Raw genomic sequence first — 20,470 nt, forward strand, 5'->3', positions numbered from 1 at the left:
TTAAAACTTTCTGTCAGTTATGCTCTGTCATACAGGAGATAGAGGCTTCTTTCTTAACATTGTTGTCTCTGGAGTAGTAAAAGGAGACATTGGCATGTGATTTGAGCATTAAAACAAGACAGCACGGCACTCCTTTCACTTTATTAGAGAACTCAGTTCATAATCTAAACTGTGATCTTTTCTGACTCTGGTATTTAATTCACCTGCAAAAGTACTGAGTTTTTTGTAGAAGTAGGAAGGAATCAGAAATATCTGTGGGTTCCAAGGATAGGGAACATAATAGGAAAATCATAACTCATATGACTGACATGTAACAGATATATACTTACCCACCAAACACACCCCAATGCTTTTCCTTTATGATTATTATGAGCAAGCAGGAATATCTGTTTTTTTGATTAGCCAATAAAACTGGATTAACACTCAGTAAGAATGAATGTATTGCTTAAAACAGTCACTGATAGTATTTTGTATTATTGCAAAAAGGATAAAAGATTGTCACTGATCCAGTATTGTACTTGACAATAACTATACTTGTTTTCGTATAGGCCTCCTACTAACCTACTTTAGGGGTTAGTAAAATACTATGTGTTTATAAAACCATGTTGACCATAACTGCTTTCACAAATACTGGTTAGAGTAGCCATAATTTGTTAACATAAACCCATTAATTACAGATTTAAATAGCCCAGATTTAGGTTTCCTGAAGTGAATTTTTTTCAATTTTCAGATTAGCATTGGCCATGGACAGACTGTTCCTACCTAAGTGGGCAAAGAACTATAGGAATGTGTAACTGTAGTAGTTTTGTACAGAATCTATCACAATGCTTAAAAGAAATCACCAATTAAATACTCGATTGCACTTTGGAGAAACAGACAGAACTTCTGCTTGGAAGAACACAATGTCCTGAAGTGGATTTTCTTTTAGAAAGCCTTTCTTTTAGCTTTCAGCAAGCACAGTATACACCAGTCCTATACCAATAAGCTAAATCCAGAGAATGTATGTAACAAGAAGGACAAAGGGTGTGCATTTCCCATTGGTTCATGAGTCTGAGTTTAAATTAATGGAAACTGGGTACTCTACAGGGAGTCTAATTGTCATGCAAATTACAGTAACTTAAAATATCCTCTGATTTGTCTGACTTTGTTCTTTCTACTCTTTAAACCCAAATCCTCAGATTTATTCCTGTGATTTACTCCATGAAGAGCATGTTGATTTGATTTTGCACATAGGGATACAGCTCTTATTACAGGTATATTATGGCTGAGCTTCTTTCATATTTGTGCCTAGAAGTCCCAGAACAACTGAACTGGAAACCACTAGCTTTGATATAAAGATGAATTTTCTTATTGACAGTTATAAATTAAAAAAAAAAAAAAAAGAAAAAAAAAGAAAAAAGTTTTTAGTTTTGTCTAACAAATGCAGAGACAACTGAAGTTCCTTGCAAAACTTTTCTGGTATTGTGAAAAGCATCTTGTGATATAATAGAGGTAATAGCAAACACCATTAGAAGGAACGATCTCAATCTTGCATCAGAAATCAAACACCTTTGTTTGCCAGTATGTTGTTTTCATAAACTAAAATGAAAACTGTGATATCCTTCAGTAATGATCCAAAATGGTTTAATTATTCTCTTTAGAGTGATTGTGTTTTGGACCATCAGAGCAGATTATCATAAGAATTTTTAAGAAACTTTTGGTGTTTAAAGCCACACTAAGAATGAGCTATATCCAAGTACAGAAAAAAACCAATATTTTATTTATAATCTTAGTTTAGTGTTTGAACTACAAATTCGGATTCTAGAATTGCTTAAAAGATCATGGGTTTTATAGGCTTTCACAAGTAAATTAATTTTTGGTTTGATTTTTTTTTTTACTTTTTTTTCCATTTTTTTCACAGAATGGCGCTTTCGGCAAATACAGAGCAAATCATTACATGGAGAAAAAAAAGGTTTACTTGTTTTTCTCACTTGCAAAGTTACTGTTATTACTCCATTCTCTGTTGAATAATTTCAAAAAGGGCATGAGAAAACAAAAGAAAAAAGAGAAAGTGACAAAATAGACCGAATCTCACCACTAGAATTCACCATAAAAATTCCCAAAGTGTAACAGAATTCTTACAAAATTTCCTAGATCAGTTCTTTTAGGGAATCAAGATCTCCTATGAAAAATATGGCAAATGGGAGTCAGGGTAGCTTGGGCAGGAAAAAGGGAACGAGGAGGGTAAATAACTGCAGCAAAAACAGGTTCTGAGGAATACACATAATTTTGTCTGCTTTAGATCACAATAGAATTTTTAATAAATAAATTTCTTTTTCTTTGTAAAGACACTTTTGAAACAGTAGATTTAGCCCAGTCATTTGTGTCATTTGTTTTATAAACCATCTTTTGTTGTCCCCCCCACCCCACCCCTTAATGTCATAAATGTTTTAGATTTGAGTCTCTTGAACATTGTCTTTCGAGTTCATTCGGATCAATAACGGTTCATGCACTGAACTGTGTATTGAATTTATTGTGTTAACTGTTGTTGTGTGGTTGAAAGGAGATTTATAAGAGTTATAGTGATTTAAGTGCTCATGCTCTATTGCTGGCATGGGCAAATGACTCTCTATGGGTGTGTCCCCTGTAAGCTCATCATCCACATTAATGATCTCTACAGTCCGTGTTGGAGCATGATGGTTCTGCCGGTGATGCTGTTTCCTCATTTTGTAGAAAATTACCAGCATCACAGCAGCCATGAGAGTGATAGCCACAAAACAACCAATTATGATTTTGGTAGTCTTCATAACCTCATCTATTCCTGGGATCCCGTTGTTTGTGTCCGTCACAGGAATGGTGAACGTTTTTTCTGTTGATCTTGTGCTCTGTGGAGTGAGTGAGGTTGTCATGTTAATGGTTTCCCAGTTGGTAACTGGTGTGGGCCCAACCTGCTCTGTGGTCTGTGCCTCATCCTGAGAAGGTTCCACAGTCTCTACCGTGACGGTTGAAAAGTACGTGTAACCAGGGTTATCCAGGGCGGTCACATTCAGCGTGGCAGAAGCTGTGGTATTCCCAACAGAGTTACTCACCATGCATGTGTACAAACCTGTGTCTTGCACAGTTACCTTGGTAAAATTTAATGTGCCATCACTGAGCACAGCAATCCGAACTCTGTATGCCCCATGAGTCATGACAGATCCATTTGGAGTAATCCAAGATACGGAAGTCAGGGAGGTCGATGCCCGACATTTCATCTCTGCAGCCATGCCTTCTGTGACGTTGAGATCTGCTGGTGGCTCCACTATGACTGGAGCATAACATGTGAAGTAATTCAGGTCCAGCTCACCAATGTACCTTCCTTTTAAACTGGGGGGCGTGTGGCAACGGGCACAGCATGCAGTGTTGGAGGGTGCCTTGTCTTTAATCCACCAGCTGAGCCAAAGGATATCACAGTTGCAGTTCCAAGGATTGTGATGCAAGTGGATCCTTTCTAGGCGGAGCGGTGTGAACAGGTCATGAGGCAGTAGTGTTAGATTGTTGTGTGCCAGGTTGATCTCTACAAGTGACTGAAGGTTATCAAAAGCATTCCTTTCTATCACTTGAATCTGGGACTGTATCATCCACAATTTCTGAAGATGCATTAACCCTTGGAAAGAACCTGGCCGGATGGCAGTCAGATGATTCCCAGAAAGATCTAACTCATCCAGTTTTACAAGTGGAGTAAGGTTAGGAATCTCTCGAAGATTGCACATGGCAAGGTTCAAATACCTTAAGTTGGACAGACCTTCAAAGGCACCTTCTGAGATGTAAGAAAGCCTTTTCAATTCCCCCAAATCCAACCTCCGGAGAGAAGGGATTCTGTTAAAAGCATAAGAAGGGATGCTCTCAATGGGGTTGTTTCTCAACCACAGTTCCTTCAGTTTTGATAGGTATACAAAAGCCCCATTTGGGATAGTGGTCAGACGATTGTCAAAGAGTTCCAAAGTGTTGAGATTGGCCAGACCATTGAAAGCCCCTATTTCAATTGTTCTGATGTGATTCCTGCTGAGCTGCAGGATTTCTAGGTGCCTCAGATGCTTGAAGCTATTAACTTTAATGATTTGAATCTGGTTCTCATGGAGATTGAGTAGCCGGGTGTTGGTGGAGATGCCGTCTGGCACGTCTCTAAGATTTTTCCGTACACAAATCACTTTACTGAACTGGTTGCTGCAGGAGCAGACAGAAGGGCAAGTTTGAGCCCTCACTAGACCAGCCACCACAAGAAGCTGAAGAGCCAACAGCACCACAAGCAGGGGGTCAAATAGGGCCCTGTTAAACCTAGGACCTATCATTATCTGCTGTGGATGTAAGGTCATCTTGTTCAACATTCATAATTTATTTGGTGTTGGTCCTTCTGGAGTTTGAATCGTCTGAAAGAAAGGAAGAAATGAGAAAGAGAACATTAAATTAATCTCAAATAATTGTGTTCTCTCAACAAAGGCTTCTCAAGTCCTTTCAGTCAACTCTACCAATTTCTTGAAAGTCCATATTGAGAACAGGTATAAAATTTCTAATATTATTTTTCCGTACAGATATGTATATCAGCTGCAACTGGCAAGGAGATAAGAAATAGCCATACATTAGTTCTCCTGCACATTGCAATGTACAGTGTACGCAGGTGGATGGCCGATAAGAAGTTCAGTCACAATGAATACCTAAAAGAAATGTAACTCAGGGGTGAGTTGAAAGAAAGGACAAGCATCTCAAAAGGCAAAAGTTAGTAACATCTACTAATATAGGAATTATCAGTGTATTTAAGGTGCTAACCTTTTTACATATTGCAAGAGAACAGATAATATGAAAAGCAAGTTTCTGGTATGGGTGAAAACCTCTGTCTATACAAACATGATTCCTGAATCAGAGTTTCATTAGAAGTCCCTAAACCTGAGTGTCATGCAGATGACAGGGCAAGATCTTGCCTATAAGAATTAGAAAAAAACTTAAAAAAAAATTAAAATTAAGCATACCGGGCATCATCCAATTTAATGATATGGCCTTTTCAATTCTTTTGTTTGGCACCAGCAGCAGAGAAACACTCATTAGCAAATGTGTACTGAACACAGAAATGAGAATAGCCATTTCTTTAAATGCTGAAAAATATCCCTGTAGCTGCAGGGTTGGCAGCTTCATTGGTGCCTTGAAAAAACTCTCAAAAATTCTTACTGCAAAGGGAAAAAAGACCTTCACACTACAAATGATCATTACAATTTTAAGAACTTCAGTACTGATTCATGTGTGGCAGTTTTTATAGTCCCCAGCCTTCAGTTCATTTTCAATCTGCTGCTCAGTTCAAGATTCCTCTGTTGCCGAGATTAATGAAATTTCTTATAAATCAGCCAAAAGTGAAGTCTTAGAAATTACAGCAAGCTTAAAGCATATTTATAACCCAGAGCACCCAGATGGATAGTACATATATATTCACTAAAACAAAATACCATAAGGCAACGGTTTTCCACTCCAGGCTCCAAACTGATTCATTTTTTGTAAAAAATATAGACCTTTCTTAAAAAATAATTAAAAAAACCAATAAAACCCAGCAAAACACCATAAAACCAGGAAAATATATCAACTTTCATCTCACAGCAATTCATTTAATGAAACTTTTTTCTGTCTAATTGTATATTCAGACAATGTGTTTTTGAGAATTCATTTCTGCATTTTTAAAAAACCTGTTATAAGGGTTCAGAGCTAGCAAGAGTTCTCATTCCATTTTTAATAATTTACTGCAGAAAAAGCCAATATAATGGTTAAAAAACTGTGAAAGGAACTAGAAATTCTGGGCTGTATCTGTATGTTTGATCTCTCTATATGTGCTATTTATAAAACATCATTCTTGTTATGAAAGATTAATGAAACTAATGTGTTCTGCAACCTTGAGCAAGTCACTTCTCTCTCTACAGCTTACGCTTCTGTCCCATGGCTCTGGAGAACCCTGTGGCTGTAGTATTAGATGTTACTGCTTCCACCCCTCCATCCCTTCCCTCTGCCAGTACCTGCACTCCTGAACATCAGCTTCATGGGCTTAGGATAATATACTAGACTAGATGAGGAGTTGCTGCTCTACACACCTCCCTTTTCACTGCAGGCTCACAAGGTCACTTATTTCTTCAGAGGTGCTGAACAGGATGTATGGAGAAACACTCTAACCACTAAAATTCAAGTTTTCTTGCAAAAGTCCATCTGTGGTAAAACTATATTCAAAAAGCAGGTGAAAAGGCCGTAGCTCCCATCTTTCTTACACAGTTATAAAGAAAAACCTGCCATTGCAGTCAAAAGAATTCTATTAGAGCCTAATATCAATTTTAGGGTGCTTAGTTAAGACCTGTGATACATGAATTTTGCTGCTGAATAGTAACTAACCATCATCTGTGATAGTTAATGTGATTGTATTAGCATTTTTGTCACCCATTTAAATTTTTTTTTTGGTGCAGTAATTTGTTTTTCCTTTCTCATTTTCAAAATTCTTCTAAAACTTATACCCTAAGGACTTGAACTGAATAAAGGATTCCATTAACAAGTAATAAATCAGGCACAGAAACACAACAAACTAATTATTTTACCATTGCACTGGTGCAATATTTTTTTCTTCACTGAAACTGGGATGAGAATTCAGCCTGCTATGTCTGACTTCAGAGCTGCCAGTTGTCCTTGTGTACAAGGCTGGTGAGGCACAGGCAGCCCGGGTGGTTTGCACAGGCACAGAATCTTTTCAGACCAATTCAGTGCTAAAGGCCAGCTTTATATGATGTCATATAGTTCCTCTACCTTTCTTTTTGTGATTGTCTGGTCTCAATCCTGTATCCTGGATTCCCTGAAGGACCAGGAGAACTGCAACATTTGTAGAAAAATAAAGTACAGAGAAATAAGAAAGGCCATGGGAGAGCAAGCACCCTCAACATCAGGTTTTGAATGCACCAAGTCCCTTCATCTGCTCTTTTCTAGCCTCCATGAAGCTGATGGTCCCAAGCCATGCTGCAAGTACTCCAAGGCACTTTCCTCCTGTTCCAATTACTTGAACCTGAGGGTATCTCCCAACATTTCCTTTACCTAGTTCTTCGTCCAGAAAATCTTCCCTTTTCATCACTACACATATGCTCCATGGGGAAAAAAATAAATTTTGTTGAGTACATTATTACAACAAATAAATTATCCAATTATGAGACTGATCAGTAAATGTTGTCTAACCCAAACCAAAGTGCTGGTATGTCTCAGCTGCAAAAAGATTTTTGAAAGAAATGCTTTTATCATCTTATGATAAATTCCCTATATCCTTCCTATTTTTGGTTATTGACTGAAACAATGAATCATTCACATAGAACAGCTTTTTCCTTGAACTGAAGGCCAAAATCGCCTGTGGCTTTTACATTTACTGTTCTCCCTAGTCCTGCACTAGGGATGTCTCAATCAAACATATGCCTCAGTACAACCATCTATCAAAGACCTCCAGGGAAATCTGACACCGTCAGGTTTCTGTAAAATTCAAATCTGTGCATACTTCAAATACAAGTTCGGTTACTGACTAATTGATAGCTTCTCTGAGTCTATAATTTTGAAGACAGGATCACCATTTTGTGATGTGTGAATACAAAGTTCTAGATATGTTTTCACATGTATTGGTATGTTTGCTCTTTCTGTGTCTAAACTGTATCTTGCTTAATGTATAAGCACAGAATATCTATATTGCCATCCCTCTGCATCGTTTTCCAGGAGGCAATGAGAGAAAATCTTAGCTTTTGCAGCCACCATTTAATTTAACTTTGGACTTATTTATATTGCTTGACTTTTCTCCCCGTTCTTTGGTAATACAGGAAGCAAAATGCAGTTTTCAGGACAAGACCACACTAAGTGGACTTGGTGCTGCTAAAGTACACGGGAAATGATGATCTAAAAAAGTGGCCATGACCAGCAGAAAATATACTAGGCAATACCTTGCTAGTCCTCACTTCCAGCTACTGAGGTTTGCATGAAGCTGACATACAGCAGTAAGATTCCTGGTGGCTGGAAGAATTTAGTAAAAAGATCCTTTCTTTTATACTGGTTGTTTTTCAGGGCTCAGAGCTTAAATATTCAGGAAGTCTTGGTGCAGGTATTTCATATCAGGGCAATTTTAAGTCATAAATATCTTGGAAATACACCGGAAAAAAAAATTAGCCACCACAAAATGACACTGGAAAATTAATTTAAAGCCTTGAAGGGTGCTATGGAAATATTTTAATGGGCTTTACGTAAAGATCCATCTGGAGCTCTGTACTAGAGTAATTTGCTATTCAATTCCTATCTATTCTAGACACACTGAAGGTTTAGCTTTACAAGCCCACACATGGAACACAGAACATCAACCAGCTTCTTTAGTCTTTGTTGACACCTCTTTGTCGACACCTCTTTGTCTTCTAAGTATTTTTTTTCATTTTTCCAGTACCAAAATAGCAACTCTATGGTCAATTCAATATCACTAGTGCCCTCTGCTGTATAGACTAAAAATTTAGTTTAAAATGTTAAGAATTTCCTTACTGCACAGTTGGTTCTCTACACACAGTACAATTATCAAATGTGTTTCCAAACACGGCCTTAAGTCTGTCTGTGGCACTGCTCTAATTACCACAGCATATATCATCTGTTTTTTTAGCACAGTAATGTATATTCTCTTTATGGCCGTGGAGACATTCCAGACATATATGGAGAGCTGTTCATTTTGCTTTCTATTTTCACAGAAATAAAAAAAAAATTTTTTTTGAAAACTGACATTTGATATGCATATTCTCCTCTCTCTAGCTTATCTGATTCTATGTTACTCTCAATGTACTACATATTTTCCTCTAAAAACACTGCCCTCTTAAGATCCAGTGCAGAAGACGAAGCAAGGAATGATAGAACTAATCTACCTCTGCAGCTATGCACACTGTAACTTTCCTTAGGCACAGCTTGGAGGATGCCGTGGTTACCCTATTGAAATGTAACCTTGCCTTCTTTATGGGCCTTGTAATACTACTTCTTCTTTTTTTTTTTTTTTTTTTTTTTTTTTTTTGTAATTAGGTCTTGGGTCTGATATGCTTTGCTCTCCTTTTTCCTTTTGCTACACTACCAGGAGAAAGTGACTGTGCTCCCTCTGATTGCTGAAGGATTTTCCTGTAATGGGGGTCTTTGATAACAAAAGAGAACTTCCATGCCATTTGCAAAGATCTGCCTAATGAGGTATGGCAGGTGGCAAAGATATTTCCCCAAGCTCCAGTGACCCTTAGCTGGATCACTGGCAGTTTAGTTGCTGTTGGCAACTCATGCTTTGCTTTTTGTCTTGTCTGTGGGTCTATGAATAACCGTCTCAGCAGCAGAGCTGTGCAGTGCAAAGGCCATAGCTTTATCCCAATATATGGTTTAAGATACAGTATGATCTAGCACACTTTGGTTCATGCTGTACCACTGCCATGAAAAAATTGAGATGTGATGTTATATGTGCTGCATTGAAAATATGGACAGAATTTATCAAATATCAGGTGTTTAAACTATCACAGTAAAATTACATCATCACAAATTCATCACATTTAAGTCTCAGCTGAAGAACTGTTAAATCACAAAAGCTCTCCCTCAGCCGTGTCCCAGAAAATTGAAGGATGAGAAGCATTCAAATCACTTTTTTCAATTTTTTTCAAGTTGACAAATATGTGGCCACATTCAGAAAATTCATCTTTGTTTCACTCTATATAGCACAGTTATGTATGCTGTACCTCACACCCTTTTTAAGAGGTTTTCAGAGAGAAAAACCCTTTGCAATGATATCTGCATTTTTTCAGAGAACAAGCCACTCTACAGTTGTAAATTAAATAGCAGATTTCCAAACATGTGAAGAGGAGCTAGGTGCATCAAGCAGCTAATTATGCTGGGAAGTCTCTTCCGGTAGCATCAGCACCAGAGAATTGAAAACAGTTTCTGTATGGAACACAGCTTGGAGTACAGCAGTAAAAATAGGTCCAAATCCCAGAGTGACCTTATGTAGAAGTAACTCTTTTGACTCTCTTTTCAGGAACTCTGAACGCTCCAAGGCCCTGAGACTGATCCCCTTTTGGCAGCAATGGCAGTAGAAGCAGCCAAGGGAATTTCAGTGTAGACACGCACACAATATGCTTTAGGTCCACAGAGTACTGAAACACATGAGGGTTAGCCTTCGTCCCAGAATAGAGACTGAACTGTGGGCAGGGAGTTCCACCGGGGTCAGAAATGCTCTATCAACATCTGCTCTGCAAATGCTCCAGCAGCCTCACATGTGAGTTCCCATATGGCTGTGCAGGGTTGGGATGATGGAACCACATTGCCAGGGATTCACTCACCATAATCTCCTGCCCACTTCACCTCCCCCTTTTCTCTCTGGAAATACCTTTCCACCTGGCTGAACCCTCAAGGACTTGAGTTCTCAGTTCAAGAGCAGTGCAAGCAGTTAGCATGCTGTTCCCTGCCCCTACACAGTACAATAACACCATTCTCTTTTTCCATGGGGTGCTTTTGTCACTAACAAAGGAACGCGTGCTATGCTCTTAACAGACAACTACAATGCATCCTCATGCAAAATCAGTGAAATGGTTTACAGTAGGTTTACTATTTTTAAATGGTTTCCTTTTCCTAATCTTATTTTTTATTTCTTCATAGGTTGACTCCGGTCAGAGGCGTTTGGCTTTTTCAGAACAGACTGATCTACAGTGAAACCACATGTCTATGACTATAGAACACGGTAACTTTATCTACATTGTTAAAAATCAGTTTTCCCTTTTCACTGCTATAGGACTTTAAAAGTCTCAACAACAGTTAAGGGAGACATTGTAATAATGTCTAAAATCCTATGAGGTTTCAAAACTCAGCAGTTTTTATCTATTTGTTTTTTATTTTATTTTTAGTTAAATACAGTGGAGGCCAAAGCAGTCTAGATAGACAGCCCTGCAATGCAAACTGATTTCTCATGAGACCAGACAAATCAAAACACTCACAATGCAAATTATTCTCCTCTTTGCATGTTTCACTGTTTTGCTCTGGGACATAGTTCTGTGGCCCCTTGAAGCATTCAAGTGTCGGAGACAGAGTGGATATTGCTGTACCATAGATATTTCCTAGTTCTCTCCTGCAAGCCTTTTAAGACTCAACTGAATCACTAGACACTGATCTGAAAGACCTAAATGTGATTGGACACATTCAATCCTCCTGAATCACCACTGATTTCAGGGGAGTTCAATCAAGACTGAGTTTGACCCAGTCTGCCTTTTTCTTCTTGTCTTTCATTTTGTTATACAGAAAACAGCTTTGTTTCACCCACCTCATTTCCCAGCATGATTTCATGTTTCCTCTCTCATTTCTTCCTAAGGTTTAAAATTTTCTCTTTAACATCAGGTAAAAGAAATGAACATGAAACAAACCTTTTAAAAAAGAGAATTTGAGTGCACATTGGTCCAAGCAAAAATATTTGCATTTTAGCTAGAAATTAAGATATTTTACAGTGTTTGAATCTCAATCAGTCTGGTATTTCTTTTTATTTATAAATATTATTTTACTCTTCAGCATAATTCACAGTTTTTATCCTCAGTAAAACTAATTTCACAGTAAAATCATAGAAAACATCAGATAATATGTAATGAATATTTCTTTAGGACAAACTTAGATATTTTAAGAGGAATTATATTCTTTGTTATCCTCTCCCTGGATGCCACTCCAGGGAGTCATTCCAAGGATGATGAGGACAGAACAATCCTAACTTCTCTGGTCAGACAGTTCACAGTTGTATGAATAGGAACAATCTATTAACTATTCACGATGAGCTTAAAGTCTTTCGTAAAAGCCACCACAATACAGCTTGGTTCTAGTGCACCCAGAAATATTCTAGAATTTCAATTGGCATAACTTTTAAGTGGGTTAATTCTATTGCATTAAATCTTAGTGTGGACATTCTTATTTAGAATTTAATTTAAGCTAAATTGAATCAAGACCACTGTAACTTCAATTAAGAGTGTCCATAAAAGGATGTAATGTAGTTTAGCTAGTCCCTTTTCAAAGTTAATTTGGATTCATTTTTTTGAGACCCCGTATAGACATTAGCAACTTTTGTTCTGTATTGACTTGGGCTTGACTCAAACCAGTTACATAAAGGTAAAAAGGTTTTCTACCTCATCACTGATCCCTCTGGGTTACTGAAGTTCCATTTTGCTTCACTAATTTAGTTGATTAAATACATTTTCTCTGTCATTTTGTTGTTTGTTTCATCTCATATCTCCTTCTGGACAGATATTTATGTAGGGGAAAACAGGCAACTGAACAACAGAAATTTTACAATAGCCCGATAATAAAATTCTCTTAATTACAGAAGTCGGTCGTGGTACCTCATGTGCCAACCATGATATGACAGGAAGTCAAACAAGACCTTCAAGACTTTCCTCTGTTATAGCAAAAATATCTCAGTGAGCAATAATTAAACTGCACTATTTCTATAACTATGCTTTCTTAATTCTTTTTTCATTCATTATCAAATTAAAATCACAGATCCATGTTAGGAAGGCATCTGAGAACCACAACAAAATTAGCACAAAAACAACCCTTAATAAAAGCTATATGCTGTTCTAAGACACTGGTCCAAAACAGCACAAGTTTTAGTCCTGTCATACTGGGGTCATATTTTGAAATACTAAAGTATTTTTTGGTTTAGGAGTGATTGAACATCTCTTTAGACATAGTACAGTGATACTTCATTTCAAAGAAACTAGTGTTGGTCCATTATAATATTATAAATTTTTATACATGGAAACACTAAATTGCAAATTGACATACTTTTAAAAAATGTATTAGAACATTTCAAACTGGTAGGTAAAAATCTATTACTTTATGTAAAGTTTGTGTCTTTTCAAAAACAGAAAGGCAAAAATGTGCAAGGCTCATGGAATCCAAGATATTAGCCCTGATTACTTTCAGAATTTTCTCGCTACTCACAAATGATAATAAAAGACGTGGGAAATGTCAGGTCAGAACAACCTAAGAATGCATATACCAATGTAGCCAGTATTATGAAGAGAAACAAACAAACAAACAAGCAAACAAACAATTAGAGTATATATTTGAATTTAACATTCTAACCTTAGAAATTTTGAATCTAGTTTTTACAGTCCAAAACATGATTTCTTAAATTACAATATTTGCACTTGTCTACTGAATGTGCTAATGCTGAATAATCTTGTCACCCATACATGTTGTCCTCTGAGCCTTGCTGAGCTCTGGACTTCAGCAGATAACATAGACAAGAAGACAAAAATATTTTAGTTTGATGAACATGTAATGCAATAGCAGTTTTCTACTCAGAAAACTTCTCTACAGTTTGGCAACAGAGATACCCTGGTAAAAGCCAAAGTAATTTTAAAAAATTAGAAGATTACTTTGATATTAGCAAATCAGAGAATTTTCCATTTCAGTGGCATGAAAAGATCGAGTTTGTACAATAATAACTGCAGTTTTTCCAAATGCACTTTGTATTATGTAGAACAGAGGAGACTGAGGGATGAAAGGAAATATTAAAGCAGCCATGTAAAACCTGCATAATTTTTTTTTTTTTTTGCAGTATGATTTAAGAGAGGTATCTGCCTAAATACTTCTATGCCATGATGATGTGTCAAGAACAGTGTTTTCCTGTTTTCCTTTTTTAAGTGCTAAATTATTTGATGCTGAGTTGGAGAAGTGCTTGGTAGGTATTTCATAACTTTGATACCCATAGGCTGTATTGTTAATATGTATTATTTCAAAATACCTTCTGGGAAAAACATACCCAGCTAACAACACACTAAAGCACCAGAGTCCATTTTGCATCATTGCATTTGTAGTGGCTAACTGAGTCCAAATTACTCCCTCATTCTGTTAATAAACAAAGCAACAAAGAGAAAAAGAGACATGATTTAAAAAGTTGAGGCTGCAAATAGCCTTGAGTCTGGCAAATGATGGTTAAACTTCTTGTCCTTGTAACTATGGAAACCCCTTAAGGTAAGAGTGGAACACAAGCACTTTGTGGTCTGCAATTTACAAGCTGTTTATTTAATTATGAAGGAATATGAAACTGTTAGGGGCAATGCAATTATCCTACTGCGATAGTGTTTTGAAAGAAAAAATAGGTACAGAGAAATATGAGAAGTTAATTTTTTGGAAAATTACTTGTTTTAGGACTTCTATGAAACTGCAGCACATTGTTTTTTACTGAAATTGTGATTTTTTTTTTTTCCCCAAAGAGAGTGAGGAGCCAAAATTAGTAATACGACATTTTGCCATAATATCCCTCAGTAGATTCATAGTAATTATGTCCATTCTATGCTTCATGAACAAAACCAGTGTCAGAGTGTATTTCAATTAAACCCTAGGTGTTACCAAAGTGCAGTACAGCCAGAATAGCAAGCACATTATTACCAGCTCTGTCACTGCTGGGCAATGAACAGGTCACAGGTTCTCTTGTGCACAGCATTTGTACACCTTTAAATATCACAAGTGGGAGAATGTTTCAATTCAATTTAGGAGGCAGCTAGTGAAATAAAATTAAGAGTGAAACTATGCGGTGACTCAGGGGGACTATAACAACTACTTACAAGTGTTTTCCTGGATATGAACAAAAAACTTTGACCTGAGAATTGTGTTACTGGGAATTGCTTGAATTTAGTGACCCCAGGGCCCTTTACACATGATGGGAGTTTTTGGTGTCAATCCATCATTCCCTGGATTGTGGTATTAGATGCCAAACATAAACACATCCTCACAAGGCCTCTGGGAAAAAGGCAGATAATATTATTCTTGTTTACAGCTGAAGAAACTGAGGCAATAATGGATTAAATTAGTTACCAAAATTTAGGATGTGTATATAAGACGCTTTGCAAACATGAGCTTCACACTCCACACTGGCCACATGCAATACACATATTATCAAGTATCTGCTGCAAGCTGTGGACACTATAAATGGCAAATCTGAAGAAATACTTCGGGAGTTTGAAACTGCAATTTATAATGCTACTCTTACTTGAAACACATTGGACTCTTCTACCCAGACAACAAAGCATGGACACCAGTCTGGATCACTTGAGGTGCAGTCCAATCCTTCCAACAATGATAATGATAAAATTATTACAATGATAAAAGCTGAAAGAAAATTCCTTCCATAGGATTATATAACTGGCAAAATGTGACATTCATTATAATTTGGAGCTATCCAACTAAGGAAATGTAAAGCCCTTGAAAAAGATCAACAGTTTACTTTCAGAGCTAGCCTCAGTAGCTGAAGAAGGAAAGGGAAGACCAACTAGATTTAACTCCATTCAGCACCATTTGCCATGGCCAGCTACCCAGCCCGGCTTTTACACAGTGAAGTGTTCACCTGTCCACACCATGGGAAGTTCGTTTCTCTAGGAAAATGCTGCAGAAGACAGTGCCAAAGGCTTTACTAAATTCCAGGAGGACAACATCTGCAGCCCTTCCCACATCCACTAGGTGGGTCACCTTGTCACAGAAGGAGATCAGGTTGGTGAAGCAAGACCTGCTTTACCTGAACCCATCCTGGCTGGGCCTGATCCCCTGGTTGTCCTGTAATTGCTGTGCAATGGCACTCAAGGTAATCTTCTCCATGACCTTCCTGCCATGAGGTCAGACTGATATAAACTCTACAAATTTCATTTTCATTAGCTATATTCTCTCAAGTATCAATTTTTCTCTAACAGACAACACATGTTTCTGACTTGGTAAAGGACTCATGTTGTTTACAGTACTGTTGAAAGATAATGTTTCAAAAACTGTTTCACTCTAAAGTGACTAATTACTGAAGTTTTAATTTCTAGATTCCAATAATTAGTTCATTAACCCCCAAATATATATAAAGCATAATATGTATAAAGCATAATCATAGGGTCCCACACGCACATATAAGATTTTACCTTAACAGGGAATAAACATCCTTTAGCAAGCTTTGCTCAGTCAGGCACTGGAAGCAAAAAATAATGAGACAGAAGTAGGTCCAGTTTTATGACTGTGTCAACAACTTTAACATGGCAAAATAAAATAATTCTATGTTTTTATTTTAATCAGCTTTAATTTTATTCAAATGTTAAATTAATTCTGGAGTAATTTAATATTGGAGCATTGTGTTCTATATGACACAATATAGAAACTGACACTGAAATTGTCAGTTTCATTGTCACTGAAACTGCTGAAATATGACACTAGCAAAATCCTGTATCATCCATCCCAATGCATTTTCTTGAGGTATCCAAGACATAGTGCATAACTTTTCAGAATGTCATCTGATTCAAGAATTGATAATATAGATCTGCCTAGCAAGTTATGATTAACAAAGAGAGCTTTGAATGAATGAATGAAGCCTGGTGAAAATCCAAGACTTTAAAGGAATTTGTGACTAAGTGTGGCAAATTTTATGAGTTATTCTATTTTTGTCCAGACAACCTATAAATTCAAGAATCATAAATTATAAAGATATAATAGATGGAACTTCATAATACAGGAAGTCTTATAGAGAAAAATTTCTTATAGAGAAAAATAATAGATTACTTTTCACATAGACATGGTTTTAAAATTGATGAATACACCTTTATTTAATGGAATATCTTCTCTACACAGGCTCCTTATAGCCTGCTTGTCAAAATCACTGGCCAAATAGAAAACATTATTACACCAATGTGGAAGTCATATCAGATCCAGGAAAGCTAGCTTATAATACTTTAGCAGATGATAATTTTCACTATGCTGTGTATCTGCTTCAAGTTACCAAAAGGCTCTAATGCCCATTATCAGCAGTGCTGCCTGCTTATTCAGCTGTTCAGACTCTTAAATGCTGATACAGTATTCTATGTGCATGAGCTCACCACACACTTGCATTTTTAACTAGCTCCATGAGAGACAATCATAGGTAAAAATTTATTCCTACAGAAACCAAAGGGAGTTTTGCATTTAGTTTCAGTGGAGTCAGAACTCTATGCCATATATCAATAAGAATTTGCTATATAGTGCCAACTGCAGATTATTGCTGATGTAAGCACTAGGGCTTTGATGACATTATTTTAGGATAGTTTTCAGGGATATGAAAATATAATTTTCATTTAATTAAAACTGTCAGAGAACATAAAAGCAAAAAATAGTAACTGAGACAGCTAAAAAAGAGTTCCTATATATAAAAGTCAGCTATAAAAAAACAGTAATACAATATTTTAAAATGTCAATATATTAATGCAGCTGATTTAAAGCAGCTGTCATACCTTATGGCAACAAATAGCTTCCAGCAAAGGAGAACGTTACTGATAAAGACCCAAGTACTGAATTTAGGCTATTTTTTTTTTATTCTGTTCATTGAAAGATACAGAGTTACTATAGGCAACACATGATCTGGTCAATAGTTAAAGATAATAATAAAACACAACATAGCCAGTAAAGTTTTCATTCAGATCCATGCATTTCTACATGAATAGCTATACCTAATACACCTAAAGATACCTCAACACTATTTTTAAAAAGTCACTTTTTTTTTTTATCAAGAGAGTACTTTCTGAATTTTTGAATTCTATCTGTTGCTCTAGCCTGAGCACATCAAAAATACAGTTGAAGGACAAAAGCGCTAATGTACCTAGTTCTCTTTGGCTCAAAATTATTTTCTGGATTCTTGTATATTCTTCTTCCTACTCCAGAAAGATACATGAGTAAAAGAACATGAAATATTTCCAAGGTATCATTTGCAGGCACCCATATAAGCACTTATAATAAACATGGATAATGCAGCCCTCCTGTGAAGTAACCAAAGACTTTTGGCCTCATCAGACACTCTCCCAGCAAAGTATTTCACACCAGTTCCATGTACTTGTGAGCTACTAAAAGCAATGATAAATATGAGAGCTAATTGGCATTTAAATATCAATGATACACAGCATGTATGTCCCCAACACGGTGATGACTTGCAGACCTGCATCCCATAGTGGACTTTTTAGACTGGAAGATTACACAATTAACTGTAGAGTGGATTTTGCTATCTGCCTATAGGCAAATACAGTTCTTTGCCTATTTCTAGATGTATCCACTTGTGCAAGAATGCCTAATGGCAGCTATTACCAACTAATTGTCTGTCATTGTCTGCCTTTGATCTGCAAGAATGGTTTTAAAACTTGGGTTCAAGCATCTTCAGAAAAGCACCTTAATTTCTTTATTCATATTGCTGTTCATATATTCAGTACTTAAGAAAGCTCAGAAAGTGACAAAATGTAATCACAGCAACTAGAACCAGCAAAGACTTCAGGGAGTTCTGTCTCACATTCTTCACACAGAAGCACAGACATTTCCTTTACTAGACCTGATTTCTGAACTGGTATCTAAATCACAGAAGGATTTCATGGAAGACAGGACAGTTGGTGTATATCAGAGATAAGGAACACGCACAGATTTAAGAATTTCCTCTAACATTGCAGCCATAGATCTAAATCTAAGCTATGACGAGCTGGGATGGAATGATGGAAAAAATATATATAGGGAAAAGAAAGTTATATACGTAACACTCTCCTGTGGCTGCTCTTTATAACTTTTTTTCCTTTTCAGTAGAGTGAAGGCAACATTTTTCTCTGTAATTCTAGGAAATTGTCTGAACTTAGACCAATTGCCCAGATGGGATAAACTGGAGTTATTTCATTCAAGTCAATGAAACCAGACGATTTTTATTTCAGTTGAAGGTTGTGATCCTTGGAATCCTCTAAACTAAACTTATCCATCCTTGAAAAATAAGTTTTCTTGGGAGACCTTAGAGCAACCTTCCAATACCTAAATAGGGCATACAAGACAGCTGGAGAGGGGCTTTTTACAAGGGCATGCAGTAATAGAATATGAGAAAATGGCTTTAAAATGAAAGAAGGCAGACATAGATCAGATATCAGGAAGAAATTCTTTACTGTGATTACTGTGATGCACTGTTGTGTGCTGAGAAGTTGTGAATGCCCCATTCCTGGAGTTGTTCAAGGCCAGGCTGGATGGGGCTTTGAGTAACCTGGTCTAGTAGATGTCTCTGCCCACAGCAGAGGGGATTGGACTGGATGATCTTTAAAGTCTTATCCAATCCATACCATTCTATAATTTCATGGGTTTATGAGTATCAAGAGGTTCAGACAGCCAACTGCTATGAAAATGGAGCTTTTATAAAGTAGGCTTAGAATGGTAAAGACAAAACTGCATCCTTTAGCTACCAGCAAGCTAAGCACACTGATAATCTTTATATCAGTATTTGCAGAAGTGTGTTCCAGACAGTGCCTTTTCCCTGGCATTTGTCCTGAGTGAGACAGGGTGCGAGAGACAACTTGAGAAACAGTCATGAATTATCTTACCTCTTCCTCAGAGAGTAACCATCGTTTGGTAGGATCTGTTAACATTCAGTATCTGCTGTCCAAGTTGCCCTGAGCAACATTTCTTACTAAAACAGGCAACAAAGTAATGTTCAGCAGCAAATACTGGGATTTAAAGCCCACTCTATAGGTAACCACAAGAAGAGAACAAAGCTATATTAAAATAATTTCAAAATACTTTACAGCTGTTTAAAGGGGGAGCATTTTCTGCAGCTCCACAAAGCAGCCCAGCAAGACTTCAGTATATTGAAGTCAGCAAAACAGTTTAATAGTTCCTCCTTAATGTATAAAAGTAGCATAGTAAGGCACCTTTCAATTTAATTAAGGGTCTTCTAAGAACTAACAAAATTCATTTCTCCTTTTTAAAGAATACTAAATCCTTATTTTAAAATTTAATTTACCTGCAGTCTGGTGTCCAAGTTGTCAGCAATTTCTTTTTTTTCCTTAAGTGTAGCACAAATTGCTAAGTTTAAAATTATATAGCAGCAAAAAGAAAAGATATTTTTTCTTTTAATGGTTTGGGGTCCTTTTCTTCTCACCAGGATCCCTCACATATATACAAAATACAGCTTCATTTCTCAAAATGAAATTTAACAAGCTATACTTAAAGTGAGAAATGCACTTACTAGACCATATTCAATTGCTCTTCAATGTTATTCTTCATCTCCCAAATTTCACCAAAAGGCAAAGTAAGAACATACTAGGAAATGAGAGGAGTTTTATTAGTCATTGCTGAACAATACGAACAGACAATGCAAAAACAGCAGACAGTATACCTGGAAGTTGGTACAGAACCACTGCTGTTCTCGTGAAATTCTGATTTTCAGACTGTTGATTCAAGGATTTTGAACTAGGCTTTGCTTCACCTTCCTTGCAAATTGCAAGGAATAATGACCAATTCCATTTTCAATCCAACAATCCTTGGCCATGCCACTCTGCCCATTATTTAGTGGCAAAATCATCTAAACGATGAATGAAATTCAGAGATCCATACTTCATACTACAACTAAAATGACCTGACTTTTTATGCTCCTGAGTAAAAGGTCCTATTTTTCTGAACACATGCTGAATTTTGCTAT

General features: G+C 36.8%; 1 protein-coding gene across 18 annotated transcripts in view; it reads right to left on the bottom strand.

Annotated features, from left to right (window-relative positions):
- Window positions 1-1,736: 1,736 nt before the first annotated feature.
- Window positions 1,737-20,470, bottom strand: part of LRRC4C (leucine rich repeat containing 4C) — a 485,253-nt gene continuing 466,519 nt past the window's right edge. For 15 of the 18 annotated variants that reach the window (XM_038137123.1, XM_038137121.1, XM_038137117.1 and 12 more), the window contains one exon: window positions 1,737-4,388. In XM_038137123.1, coding sequence (XP_037993051.1) covers window positions 2,430-4,346 — 1,917 coding nt within the window. In that variant the 5' untranslated portion in view covers window positions 4,347-4,388 and the 3' untranslated portion in view covers window positions 1,737-2,429. Of the gene's footprint in view, window positions 4,389-15,938; window positions 15,986-19,373; window positions 20,092-20,470 lie in introns of all 18 variants that reach the window. The other 3 variants (XM_038137111.1, XM_038137110.1, XM_038137112.1) reach the window with 3 other exon arrangements.

Source organism: Motacilla alba, chromosome 5, assembly GCF_015832195.1.
Source record: "Motacilla alba alba isolate MOTALB_02 chromosome 5, Motacilla_alba_V1.0_pri, whole genome shotgun sequence".
Taxonomy (NCBI): domain Eukaryota; kingdom Metazoa; phylum Chordata; class Aves; order Passeriformes; family Motacillidae; genus Motacilla; species Motacilla alba.